The sequence below is a fragment of the Leopardus geoffroyi genome, chromosome A1, assembly GCF_018350155.1.
Source record: "Leopardus geoffroyi isolate Oge1 chromosome A1, O.geoffroyi_Oge1_pat1.0, whole genome shotgun sequence".
NCBI lineage: Eukaryota > Metazoa > Chordata > Mammalia > Carnivora > Felidae > Leopardus > Leopardus geoffroyi.
Window position 1 is genome coordinate 186,881,675 of NC_059326.1, and position 14,588 is coordinate 186,896,262.

General features: G+C 34.0%; 1 protein-coding gene across 4 annotated transcripts in view; it reads left to right on the forward strand.

Annotated features, from left to right (window-relative positions):
* The window catches only part of GABRB2 (gamma-aminobutyric acid type A receptor subunit beta2), a 237,053-nt gene that overhangs the window by 193,211 nt on the left and 29,254 nt on the right, over positions 1–14,588 (forward strand). For 3 of the 4 annotated variants that reach the window (XM_045502749.1, XM_045502779.1, XM_045502759.1), the window contains 2 exons: positions 406–650; positions 5,726–5,839. In XM_045502749.1, the coding sequence (XP_045358705.1) occupies positions 406–650; positions 5,726–5,839 (359 nt within the window). The remainder of the gene's footprint in view (positions 1–405; positions 651–5,725; positions 5,840–14,588) is intronic. The other variant, XM_045502768.1, reaches the window with a different exon arrangement.

A 14,588-nucleotide genomic window follows, 5' to 3' on the forward strand; every position in this document is an offset into this window, starting at 1 on the left:
CTTGGGTATCTCCCACTCATCCTTCAGTACTCAGCTCCAAAGTCTCTATTTCCTGACCTCTCTCCTGCTGCATGACAAGGCTCAACCAGAGACTTCTCTGTATCCTTGATGCTCACCCTACACACGTGTCTACCATGACATTTAATTTACATCTCTAGCCTACCACAAGATATATAACTATAAATATATAAATATAAATAAAGAAAATGCTTCAGAATGATTAATGTTACTATGAATTAATGATTTAAATGTGTCTCCAGGGCCTATCACAGGGCAGGTATGTACCAGTAAGCTATTTTGTGGCATGTATGAATGAGTAAAAGAGCACAATTAGCCTTTCCAAATATGATGAAATCAGCAAGGAAACAGGAACATTACTAATCTAACTGTTGTCATTTTTTTCAGGAATTACAACTGTCCTTACAATGACTACGATCAATACCCACTTGCGGGAGACTCTCCCTAAAATCCCCTATGTGAAGGCCATTGACATGTACCTGATGGGGTGCTTTGTCTTTGTTTTCATGGCCCTTCTGGAATATGCTTTGGTCAACTACATCTTTTTTGGGAGGGGACCCCAACGCCAAAAGAAAGCAGCTGAGAAAGCTGCTAGTGCCAACAATGAGAAGATGCGCCTGGATGTCAACAAGGTAAATTCAGAGGGCAAGCCCTCCTTGGTTCTTAAACTCGTAGAAGAATGCCAGCAATATAGGCTAATGGCCTTGTTTAACAAATGAGGAAACCAAGGCCCAGGGAAGAGAATGGGTAATTTTTCCAAAATCACAATATTAATTAGTGATGGAGGCACAATTATGGCCAAAACTTATGTTACATTTGGATGCCCTTTACCTTAACACTAGGGTTGCCCAAACCATAGTCATCGGAGAACTACCTTTGTGAATTTTTCCATATATGAGTATAATATGTACTATTTTATACCTTATGTGCATTTACTCACTTTAAGTTTTTTAAAAAGGAAATTTTGTATCACTTAAATCAGTATTACTTGCTGGAAGATAATCTTAAGTAATAAACATAAAACTATTGAAATGAATTCTAGGCTACACTAGATGAAGACTCTGGGCCTGAGCCTGTTCTCTTTGATTTAAAAGGGAGATAGACAAGTGCAGAGATGTATTAAAGATCCACCAGCAATAAATGAAGGCTTTCTCTTTGAAGTCATCAGAAGGATAAAAAGAGAAGTGGAGGGTAAAAAAAAAAATAAATTTCTCCTTAAGTGACAGATAATTACTTAATGCCTTGCACATGTACCACTTAAAGTCACTGAAGAATGTGACTGTAAGAGACCACCATCTTGCTTGTTACACATAATCAAAGAACAATTTCCATGTGGTTGTAAATGCTATTTAATCTATAAGGCAATGATTCTCAACCTTGGGTGCCCAATTGAATGACTGGGAGAGCATTAACAAATACTGAAGTCTGGATTCCTTTCCCAGAAATTCTTATTTGAATGTGCTAGAGTATGCCTGGGTATCATAATTTTTAAAATATTCTTCAAACGTTTTGCTAATTTGCAGCCAAGATTTAGAATCTTGATTTAGAGGTTTTTGGCAGCAGTCCCAATGGATCCAACCCTCTTTACTACCCAAATGTTACTTCACCTGGCTTCCTCTATCAAACTTTCTGCATTAAACAGAATATTTATATATGTATTTTCCCATAGCCCAAATTTAAATCCTTCAATATAGACCAAAAAACAAGGCCTTATTTTAATATCTGCCATAAACAGTGTTTATAAAGTAGTGCATAGTGTTGAATTTAATAAATAGCTCATAGTAATGAAACTAGGAAAACAGTAATACTTTTAAACTATCTGGTATTATTAACCAGATCAATCATTATTTAATTGACATTTTAATATTTCTGACTTCAATTGAATTCCAAGGATAGCACATCACAAATAATCTCTACAGTTAGGTTTTATTTGGACCAAACCCAATGAAAGCTTTAACTCACTAATGTTTTCAAATATCCATAGGTCTCTTTCTCTCTCTCTCTCTCTCGCTCTCGCTCTCACTCTCACTCTCTCTGTCTCTTTTGGACTATTCTCTAATCAAAGGCACTTCTTTGCCGGGAGATGATGTTTGTAAAGATGCAAATTTTAAGTATGGCCCTTTATGGCTAATGACCCATGGGTCTAGAAAATTGTCAATTTCTTTACAGTGCCTGATGTTTCACTTATTAGAATCTGTCAATAGGTTCTCTCTCAGGCTGTGAAAGAAAAGAATGCTTTTAAAAACCATTTTATGATTTTTCTGATATAGTAGCTTCAGTTAAATAAATAAGTTAATAAATAACACTATCTCATAGGACTGCAATTTGTACTGAATCTAAATCAATTGCCCTAATGAAAAGCTGACCTAATAAGATAACATCTGATCCTTTTTACTTTCATCTACCCTATTTTTTTCATGCCAGTTTGCATTTAAATGATGAATTTAAGAGCCAGAGAGTGGCAGTTTTATAGCAAACTGAACCTGGAGAGCTTCAGAGAGTTTTAAGTTCAATGTACTGAGCTGAAGGTAGAAAATGGCTCACTGAGCGAGTACCCCACAGTGGCTGAAGTTGGACCCACAATTCAGAGCATTGAATCTCAGAGAACAAAAATGATATCAGAGTTCTTTGAGTACAGTGGTTCTCTTTTTAAATTCTTTAATGTTTATTCATTTTGAGAGAGAGAAACAGACAGAGCATGAGTGGGGTAGGGGCAGAGAGAGAGGGAAATACAGAATCTGAAGCAAGCTCCAGGCTCTGAGCAGTCAGCATAGATCCCAATGCAGAGCTCGAATCCACAAACCATAAGATCATGACCTGAACCAAAGTTGGATGCTTAACTGACTGAGCCATCCAGGTGCCCTTAGTACAATGGTTCTTAAAACTCAGGCAGTTTTTCCCCCAGAGGATCTTTGGCAATGTCTGTAGATATTTTTTGGATTGTCAAAACCGGGAGGAGGGGATTAGCACTGGTATCTAGTGAATAGAGGCCAAGAATGCTGGCAAACATCTTTCTGCTCAGTGAACAGCCTCCTCCTAACAGAGAACTATCTAGTCCCAAATGTCAATATTGCTGAGCTTAAAAACCCTAGTCTAATCCAATCCTCTAGTTTCAAACACAAGAAACTGAAGCCCAGTAAAAATATAAGATGCTTGTTCTATTCTTACAGTTCTTTAAAAAAAAATTTTTTTAATGTTTGTTTATTTTTGAGAGAGAGAGAGAGAAAGAGAGAGGGGTGGGGGGGGGAGAGAAGTAGAGAGAAATAGAGACACAGAATCTGAAGCAGGGTCCAGGCTCTGAGCTGTCAGCACAGAGTCCAGTGTGGGGCTCAAACTCACAAACCGTGAGATCACGACCTGAGCCAAAGTCAGACACTTTACTGACTGAGCCACCTAAGTGCTCTGTGTTCTTATAACTCTTAAACACAAGTGGTTTCTCCACCTTCTTTAATCAAAATGTGTAATATCAAGACATCATAAGTTCTAATTTAGCATGACAGTTCTAAACCTGATTTTGGAGTCAGTTTCAGTATTTACTGTCTATTTACAGTTGTGTGACAACAGGTAATAAACAAATAAGCAAGAAACTGGCCCTTCAGTTTCTTCATCTATAAAATGGGGTTAATTCTTCTCTGATAGGCTATTATGAAGATTATTTGTGATAATGTAAAGAGAGGATGGATAACATAGTCCTTAATACATGTTAAACACTCAGTAAGTGGTAAATACTAATAAAATATTAAAATATTATAAGTGATAGGAATTATTATTCTTTAAAGTAAATTTATAGCTTCCAGTTGTATCACCAATGCTTGTTCATGTATTTTACACTGTAAATACAGGGCATATAGGGTCCAATCCCATACCTAAAAGACGATACTATCTATAGAGTTTAAGTCAATGCAAGGAAATCATTTTTCAACAGGTATTAGCTGTAAAATCTATAGCAAACCAACTACAAACTTTATCATTTATCAGGCCTGAATACTTAGAGGCATCTTGATTTGATTAAAACAAAAAAAGTGACCATCCTACATTCCAGATTCCCGTGGTTTGTTTTTTCAACCTAACATGAAAGGTTGGAGGAGATCTACATAGGGCTCTGATTGCACATCACTTTCTTTTGTGTTGGCATCATGAATAATGCCACTCTATTTCTTATCAAGAATGTCCATTCTTTTCAACTGTAATTTTACTTTTTTATTTTTTTTTCATTTCTTTCTTTCTTTTTTTTCCCAAAGCTGGGGAACATATAATCAACTAAGTATTGTTGGATGCTCTGGAAAAATCAGTCACCAGGAGAGGGATTGACCTTTTCAGCTTCCATTGAAGGTTTCCTAGAGAAAGAAGCAGCATGGCAGATCATCTAAAGTGATTTTTAAATTGTGCTCTGTCCTGAGGTCAGGGAGGGATGAAAATGGGAAGCCTAGGCAGGTGGGAGCCCACTGTTACCTCAATGACATATGTCCACATTTTTCCACTCTCTTCTCTGTATTGGTTTCCTGTAAGTTTTTAATTTAATAAGAGTATATACAGCTCTTAGAACAATTCTTTCCTGCCATTTAATTCATTTAATTGATGTAAAAACTAAGGCTCTTAAGGAGAGTAAAATATCCAAGGTTGCATAACAAAGCTAACACAATTTCTGAGACTTGATCTCATCTGGATTTTCCAGTTTGTATCTAGTGTACATTCTGCTATGCTAACAATTACAAAAAATATTTAACAGTTCATTCTACATTATTCCATATATTCAATTCAGTTGACTTCACTGGGGGGGTGGGGGGGAAACACCTGTTTGCACATGAGAGTTCATAGTCCACAAGCACTATCATGGACATTGTCTCCATGTAACAATTTAAGTTGTAAAATACAAAGAATTTTAAATAAACCTCAGACCAGCAAGAGGGTTACTGAATATGTTTCCCAAGTGTCTTATGGAGTTTTTAATTAAAAAAAAATATATATATATACATATATATATACATATATATATGTATATATATATATATTTTGTGTGTTTGTGTATGTGTATGTGTGTATATGTGTTTCCTTATAGAATTTGCTCTTGATTAATTTTCCTTATTTTTCTTATTCTCTTTTCTTATTCTCTTCAAGTTTTCAACTCTCTTTTCTTCCCTTTAAGCTTTATGTTGTTCATTGTTTATTTTGTTGCCAATAAGTGTGTGTGTGTGTATGTGTGTGTGTATATATATATATAACTAAATTCTAATATATATACATATATAGATATGTATATATATTAGAATTTAGTTACTCCTGCCTTTTCACCACCTTGACTTTTACATATCTAAAAAGCCTCCAATGTCTTTATTGCATTAAGAGACCCACAACTACCAGTTTTCCAAATAAAACTGTGCCCAGAAGATCTCCATTTGGGAAACATTCTTTATCCTGCATTTATGGGTGTTGTGAGTCTCTGTGTTGCCTTTATCCATTGTGCCTAATTTTTTTTTGTTATGCAAAGCCACTAAAATCTTTTAAATCCATTTATTTCTAGTGGTTGGAATTATATATATTTTTAATGATAGATTAAAAAAATACAACTAATTCAAAATCCTCTCTGTTAACATCGGTCTTTCTAAAGACCAGTAGCATTTATCTATATCCAATTTACTTTAACCACAAATCCTAATCTAGTGGCATCAGTCTACTTAATTAGCACATTCTCTACTTTGTCTTCCAGATTTTTTATAAAGATATTAAACAAAATGGGACCCAATATCGATCCTTGTGGGACCCAACTGGAAACCTCTCCCCAACTAGACGGACTACCAATTACGATTTCTCTCTGTATACGGTTAGATAGCCAGTTTTTAATCCATTTATTTGTATTTCTGTTGGGGCCAATTTGTTTAGCTGTTCCCTGTAAAATAATGTATGGGGTCTTTGCAGATAACCTATGGGCTTATATCCACAGAGACTTGGAAATAAGTTAAATGTTTTCATGAAACCCTAATGGGGTTTTCCGGTTTCTTCTTTTTTTAATATAACTATGATGAGCCTAAGCTTCATTGTTCCACTCAGTCATTATTATTGTGCTAGAGAGAGAAACCAAGTACATCATATTTTGAGATTCCTTTTCATTTGTATTGAGAAGATAGAATGTCATTATATACTATGTCATTTCTTAGTTTTCTTGTTGTGTTTATTTGGATGAATGGAATAGGTAGTGAATTATATATTCCTTCTATTAGTTGGATCAGAATTTAGGAGCCTATATTTTCTGTCCTAGATTATTAATTTATGTCTGGGAATGTTATGTTTGCATCAAGTCCTTGTTGCTTTATCGTTACATATTTTACAAATAACTATTACCTTGTTGGATTCAGCACTATTATAATGATAAATAAAAGGTAATACCTGAGGTTGTTCCTTATAATTCTTGACTTAAATGAACTCTAAAGAAAATATTTTTTGGCTAATACTTAAAGTTCAGTTTTTGAATCCTCATGTGTTTGCATTATTAATTGGCAAATTGTCATTCATACTGCCCTCTACATTGGAGGAGGAGAAGGAGGAGGAGAATTGTCACCATTCTACTTTATCATCTACAACCTGTCCAACTCTTTTTTTTTTTTTTTTGATTTCTGTTTCCTGGTGAGGCAGTGAATGACAATGAATTCTCCTGAATCTTTCCTATGAGGACTTGATGCTTGATGAGCTGTTACTGTATCTTCTGAGTATCATGTTCTTCCCTAATTTTACTGTTCTGACCCCAGGTTCCTTAATTCCAAATTATTATTGCCTTTGGGGTGGGAGAAAGGTATGGTTTATCTATTAAATCGCTACTCTGTTTTATTTTAAGCTTCCTTTTAACTTCATTACTTGTTGTGTTGTACACAGAACAGAGTTTGATAAATGGTATTAGGTAGATTCCAGGAGAAGAAATATTTGGAATTTTGCCATCACTAATTTAGTCCAATCCCCTAAACATCCAACCCCTACCATGTATGTTGTCTTAGGCTATCTCATTTGTGTTATTGCTGTTCTTGTTTTTAACTCTAGCTAGTCTTGTTGAAATTGAACTAGACTGATTTGGTTGGGCAGTATTCTGGGTAGAACACTAATCATTTAGAAGAAAACACCATTCAAATTTCTGTTTATGATGAAAATGATTGAAAAATGTATTTTGCAAAACCAAAATCAAACTATACTGCATGATTGTTATAGTGACTGGGTAAAGTTATGTGAAAATTCAGGAAAATTCAGATCATGAGACTACTTTATAGAAAATTTGCCTCTTTGGTGCATTAAATTTTTCAGTTGATGACTTGAAAGAGTTAATGATACTCTCTGATACCATGATTTAGACCCTTACTTGTCAAGAACTCTTTCCCAATTTCATAAAACATGATGTTAAAGAAAATGTTACATGGTTTACATTGAAATATGAATCTTAATGTCTTCTGCTTGTACACATTTCTTTGTTGAGCGTGTCTTCACTATACCCTTTGAGTTCTCTTTTAATTTCAAACTTAGTATATGAAATAAGGATTGGTGTTCAAAAGTTTGAATGAGCCATTAAATCTGTAACCTGTAAAAACATCAAGATGTATGTGGCAATCCTCAGAGGCAGTAGGGTCCACTGGGAAAATGGTGGCTTTTAGAATCAGCCAGACCAAATTGGGGTCTCATTTAGGCATGGTCTTTTATGAACTGTTCGACCTTAGATATGTTTAACCTTTCCACCCTTCAAGTTCCTCAAATGAAAACTAAAACACACTACCTCATGAAGCTGCTGAGAGGATTAAATGACATAATTATATTAAGGGCCTCATCTGGTACCAGACCAAGAGCACTCAATAAATAGTTGCTGTTACTCTAGAGATGGTAGCAGAGAGTGCATCTCTCTCTCAATTTTTTTCTTTTTTTTTTCTTAGTTTAGTCCTATTACTATTTTTCTAATTATAAAACTAATTCATGGTATTTTTTAATTTACAAAAGGCAATGAAAACCATCTGCACCTCCACACCCAGATATAATCACTGTTAACATTGCCTTTTGTTTACAGGGAGTGACATACTTTTATATAAATAATTACGCTCTGCTATTGTGTATACTGCTAGTTTCCACTTGCCTTTTTATACCTTCAAGTATAAGTATACACCATTTCTAATAGTGACAAGATATTTTATTGATATATTTACCATAATTTATGTAATAAGCACCTATGGTTAGATATTTGCATTGTTTCTAAGTGGTTTTCCATTATAAGCAACTCTAAGTGTTCCACTGTGGACATGTTTGTACATCATTGATTCTTGATGTATTTCTTAAAATAGAATTTCTGGGTGAAAAAATGTATGTGCATTTAAAATGGTGATAGATATTTCCAAGTTGTTCCCCAGGAAAGTTCTGTCATAGCTCATATACCCACTAGCACCATATGAGTGTGTGGGAGTACACACACACACACACACACACACACACACACATTGTCACCAAGCCCTTAAAAGGATAAAGAACCAGAAAAAACTGGTGCCTTTGTCCAATTGCAGACGTGTTAGAGAAGTGAAGGCAGAAGAATCCAAAACCTGTGTGCAGTTTTTCTCCTCTCCATTCAAAAGCCATAGAGAATAAAACAGCAATAGAAAACAAAACAAAAACAATCAACACTTAACTCAAGCTGAAGCTCTACAAAGAAACAGAGACACATAAGCAGAGCCAATATTCATGCAAGCAGAATCCCAACAAATCTACCAAAGCTATATTTGAACAAATAGGAAAACCCTGTAGAAAGGTCTACATCAAAATGAAACATCTGAACAAAGATACAGCATGGCAGCTGTGCAGGAAAACTACAAATGACTCTGTCTATGTCTGTTTAGTTAGGTAGAAAGAGAAAAGAACTTAGGTTACAAAACACAGAATAATGACTCTAATTGGGAAAAAAAATACTTCAGGATAAATTAAAATTTCCATAACAAAAATTTTTTTCTCACCCAAAATTGAAAGAGAATATGAAACAAAAGATCAAGGATGAAATGATAAACAAGATGCTAAGAGGTGATTTAAAAGGCAAAAATGAATGGGGCGCCTGGGTGGCGCAGTCGGTTAAGCGTCCGACTTCAGCCAGGTCACGATCTCGCGGACCGTGAGTTCGAGCCCCGCGTCAGGCTCTGGGCTGATGGCTCAGAGCCTGGAGCCTGTTTCTGGTTCTGTGTCTCCCTCTCTCTCTCTGCCCCTCCCCCGTTCATGCTCTGTCTCTCTCTGTCCCAAAAATAAATAAAATGTCGAAAAAAAAATTTTAAAAGGCAAAAATGAAGACAAAGTAATCTTTGTAGAAACTAGTAACTGAGTCTAAACAAGAGAATAAGTGTGGCAAAATATCAAGGCAGTGACACAGAGTTTAGGCTGGAGAAAATCATGCCAAATCATGCCAAATGGAGAGAAAAGAGATATAAAGATACAGACCACTTAGAAAAAAACATAAAATATATAAAACAGGCATAGCAGATTAAACATGCAGAATCATGATGCCAGTATAGAATGGAATAAAATGGATTAGAAAAAGTCTGATGTCAAAAATTATAATAATAATGAATACTTACTGGATGCCTTTTATGTTCTTAGACACTTTACATGTAGTATGTCATGACATAGTCTTTATTATTATCCTTTATTGCAGTAATTATAATTTTACAGATAATGAACTAGGACCCAGAGAATCTAATTAACTTGCTTACAGTTAGAAAGCTAAGAAATGGTTGAACAGAAAAGATGACTAGAGGCTACACTCTTATGCTAGACATTATATATTTATACATATATGCAATAAAATAAATCATTAGGCCCAAAGGGTAATCATTAGGCCCAAAGGTCCTAAGGTAAAAATTATATAATCTCATTACCACCCTATTATATCTTTCTGACATTACCAAACTTCCATTCAGAAATAGTGAATGATCTACAAGGAAGGGGAAGAAAATTAGGTCTCAAACTATTCAACAGTAATATTAAATTTTGTAAAACAATGGAAAAATGTTACAGGGTTCTGAGGCGGAGACAAAGTAACCTAAGAATATTATTATTGATAGATAAAGGCAAAAAAAAAAAAAAGATATCCACCGTTTCCAAAGTCGTAGTGAATATAGCATCCACAAAACCTTGTTAAAAAAAAAAATTCTAGCCCCAATTAAAGGTACTCCAAGTAAGGAACTCTAGAATAGGAAAAGGCAGTGTGCTAGCATTCAGAACTAAAGATAGCATGTCAACTTAAAGCTATACAGCTCCAGAAATTAAAGTCACAGAATAAAAAATAAGTGAATTATTTAAACTAGATACTAAACACTGTATAAAAAGAATAAACCATGGGGCACCTGGGTGGCTCAGTCGGTTGAGCGTCCAACTTCGGCCCAGGTCATGATCTCACGGTCCGTGGGTTCGAGCCCCACATCGGGCTCTGTGCTGACAGCTCGGAGCCCGGAGCCTGTTTCAGATTCTGTGTCCCCCTCTCTCTCTGGCCCTCCCCTGTTCATTCTCTGTCACTCTCTGTCTCGAAAATAAATAAACATTAAAAAAATTTTTTTTTTTAGAGAATAAACCAGGGGCGCCTGGGTGGCGCAGTCGGTTAAGCGTCCGACTTCAGCCAGGTCACGATCTCGCGGTCCGTGAGTTCGAGCCCCGCGTCAGGCTCTGGGCTGATGGCTCATGATGGCTCAGAGCCTGGAGCCTGTTTCCGATTCTGTGTCTCCCTCTCTCTCTCTCTGCCCCTCCCCCGTTCATGCTCTGTCTCTCTCTGTCCCAAAAATAAATAAACCTTGAAAAAAAAATTTTTTTAAAAGAATAAACCAGAGTGTCTGTTGAAGTGAGACAAAGTATTTGTTTTCTAATTCATAGCAAGGACTCAGTATTTACCCTTTATCCTTAGAGTTTATGAATCAAGAAGTTGAAGATTAAGAATATACTTCAAATTAACATAGATTACTATGACCATGTTTCTGGAAGGATCCACCATAGATTGCCTACATTAGGGTCATCTGGGATGCTCACTTAAAATTTAGTAGATTCCACCTGAGACATTGGAAATCAAAATCTTTAGTGGGAAAGCTGGGGAATCTGCATTTTTGTCTTTAGATCTTTGTCCTATATACACTGAAACACGAAAGTGTGAGTATTAAGATAGTTAGGATAAAACAATCAAAAACTGACAATTAATCTATAAAAAACCCTAGATAATAAGAAGGAAATAAAATAAAGATGCAGGTAAGGTAGCTAATGCTACATGTCAGAAATAAGGATGAGGGGAACTTAAAAGCAAATTTAGAGCAGAAATTAAGATGATAGAATTAAGACCAAGCTTATCTTAACTGCTATAACTAGAGCACCTATCAACTTACCCATCAAAAGAGCAAGATTCTTAGATTTGATCAAGCAACTAAACCCAACAAAATGCTATTTATTAGATACACTTCTAAAGCAAAAGTATTGAAAAATATTCTATGTAAAGTCACAGGCAAAACAAATGAGGCAAACACAAGTCTGAGAATAACTGAATATTGAATATTATTACTATTTGGTAGTACCAAGTTATGACTGTTATGACATTATAAGGATGAATTGAAGGTAAAAAAACTATTGACTGAGAGATATTTTATAATAATTGCAATCCAAATTAAAGGTGTTATCAAAGATTAATAATTTATATATAATTCATAAAATTAAAATTGAAATAGCATCCAAATAAAGTGATAGGAAATAAAAAGAGAAAATGACAGAAACATTACCTGACTAATATATTTAATAATGTTTATTAGTTGTATAACCACATTTTTATACAACTCATGTGCCAAAGTTACAACAAAAATTAATTTGAAGAACATCTAGGAACTAATAGCAATTTAAAATACTGCATAATGAATCCCAAGGGATGTGGTTAAAATAATTCACAGTGGGAAAGTTATAGGGTCAAGCAAATTTCTGGCAAGTAATTTTAAAAAGTGAATTAAATGTATAATTTAAGAAGTTAAAAAAAAAGATCAACAGTATAGCCTAAAGAAGCAGAAGAAAGTAATTCATCTAGATCAATTATAAGTTAATAAAATAGAAAAGCAAAGTAAAAATGTACAAATAAATCAGTTCTTTTTTTAAAAATTAAGTAAAATAGGGAAATAATTGATAAAAGAAAAGCTTATTAAAGAAGCAAAGAGGGAGCCAAAGTAGAAATTTTTAAAAGCATAACAATTTTTTTTTAGAAAGGCAAAATTAAAAGAAAATTATGCAAAGATCTTAGAAAATGTGGATAAAATACATGACATTCTTAGAAAGTATAAATTAGCAACACTAACCCTAGCAGAAAGAGAAAACAAAAACAGCAATTACCAAAGACAAAACTAAGAAAAGTGACAAAATAATGTAATCCTACTCTAAAAGATCATCTAGCCTAGAAGATTTCAACAATAAATCTTGTCGAACATTATAAGCAAATATCTCCACTGGTATTTAAACTCTTGGAGATCCTAGCAGAAAGAAGAAAAAATTTTTCAAATGATTTAGAAAGTAGCATAACATAAGTAAGGTGACAAAACCATATCTAAAAAAAGCATAAGTATAGGAAAAAAGCTATGGATTCACTTCATTAATGAATATCAGTGGAGGAAAGAAATCTTTAAATTAAGCTTTACTTAAATTTTACTTTACTTAAATTTTCCTTTACCTAAAATTACTTAAAATTTGTTTAAATTTTACCTTACAACATAACTATGAAATATAATTTCAAAATAAAATTATATTATTTACCACATTAATATGTTAAAAAGGTGAAGTTTTTTTACCCTTTCAATAGATTACCAAGAGATATTTAAAGGTCCTGAATTCAGTATTCATTTTTTGGTTATAAATTTTAAAACCCTTAGGAAATTGAGAAATGATGGATATTTTCTTGCTATGGGTTTCTTAACTTCTCTTCATCTATCCAAACTTTCTCTCTTACATTTTGTCTTAGGATAGAACAGTAAAAGCAGGAACAAGAAATGGATGCTTACCATCACCACTGTTATTTAATTTTGCAAAAATTGTTAGTGAAATTACACGAGAGATAATAAGGAATTTTAGAAAAGGAGGAAAAAGAATTTCACTCTTAGCAAAAAAGAAATTATTTTATTCTGGGAGGAGCTTTTAGAAACTATATGAAAATTCAGGGAAGTTTCTATAGCTTTTCTATATAAAGAATATATAAACAATAATATATATATGTATATATATATTAGATATGATATTTATATATGTTATTTATATTTATACCTATAATGGAAGGAAAGAAAAAGAACCCTTTTACTAATAGTAAGATTTTGATAAAAGAAAACTTCATTTAAAATACCTTATTTAAAAAAAAAATAACATTTTAAGAGAATCAGTTTTTTCCAAAATATTCTATGAATTTAGTGTAATCTCATTGGATGACAAAGGGCTTCATTTTGAATTTTAATTCTTCACTGTTTTGGTTCTTTTTTAGAAATTTAACACAGTAACTCTAAAGTTTATTTGAAAGAAAATATATATCTATAGAATCAGCAAAATGATGAAAAAAGATAAGAATAGTTCTACCAGAAGTTTAAATGAATTGTAAAACAAGAGTGATTAATATAGTAATGAATCCGTCCTATCTACATAAAGAGAATAGAAATTGACTTAGAAACATAATACACTAAATTCTTTTTTTTTTTTTTTCAACGTTTTTATTTATTTTTGGGACAGAGAGAGACAGAGCAGGAACGGGGGAGGGGCAGAGAGAGAGGGAGACACAGATTCGGAAACAGGCTCCAGGCTCTGGGCCATCAGCCCAGAGCCTGACGCGGGGCTCGAACTCATGGACCGCGAGATCGTGACCTGGCTGAAGTCGGACGCTTAACCGACTGCGCCACCCAGGCGCCCCCCACTAAATTCTTAATAAGAGTGTCATTTCATATCATTAGGAACATGTGAGTTATTTAATAAGTAGTGGTGAGTAATTAGATGATCATTTGGGAATACTGAAATGTAATACCATATATTTAACCCACCCCATCCTCCAAATTAAATTCTAGATAAATTGAAGAGCTAAATATTTTTTAATGTTTATTTATTTTTAAGAGAGGGAGATAGAGCTTGAGTTGGGGAGAGGCAGAGAGAGAGGGAGACCCAGAATCAGAAACAGGCTCCAGGCTTTGTGTTGACAGCCCAGACATGGGGCTGGAACCAATGAACTGTGAGATCATGACCTGAACCAAAGTCGGACACTTAACTGACTGAGCCACCCAGGCGCTCCCAAGATCTAAATATTTTTTTAAAGAGGAAAAGATACATAAAAAGAAGAAAATCATGTATAAATATTTTAATAAACATAGGCAAACAGAAAATACAGAATCTAGAAGAGAATAATATATTTGAGCTTGTAAAAATGTTTAATTTCTAGATTTTTCTTTTTCTCTTACTATTTTCTCTTACCATTCTTTTTTTCTTACCATTCTTACCATTCTTATCAGGTAAAGCTTTTCTTTCCACGAGGAACATAATTTTTTTTTATCTTCTTTCTAATTACATTTTTTAAAGCACATAGTTATTTTCAT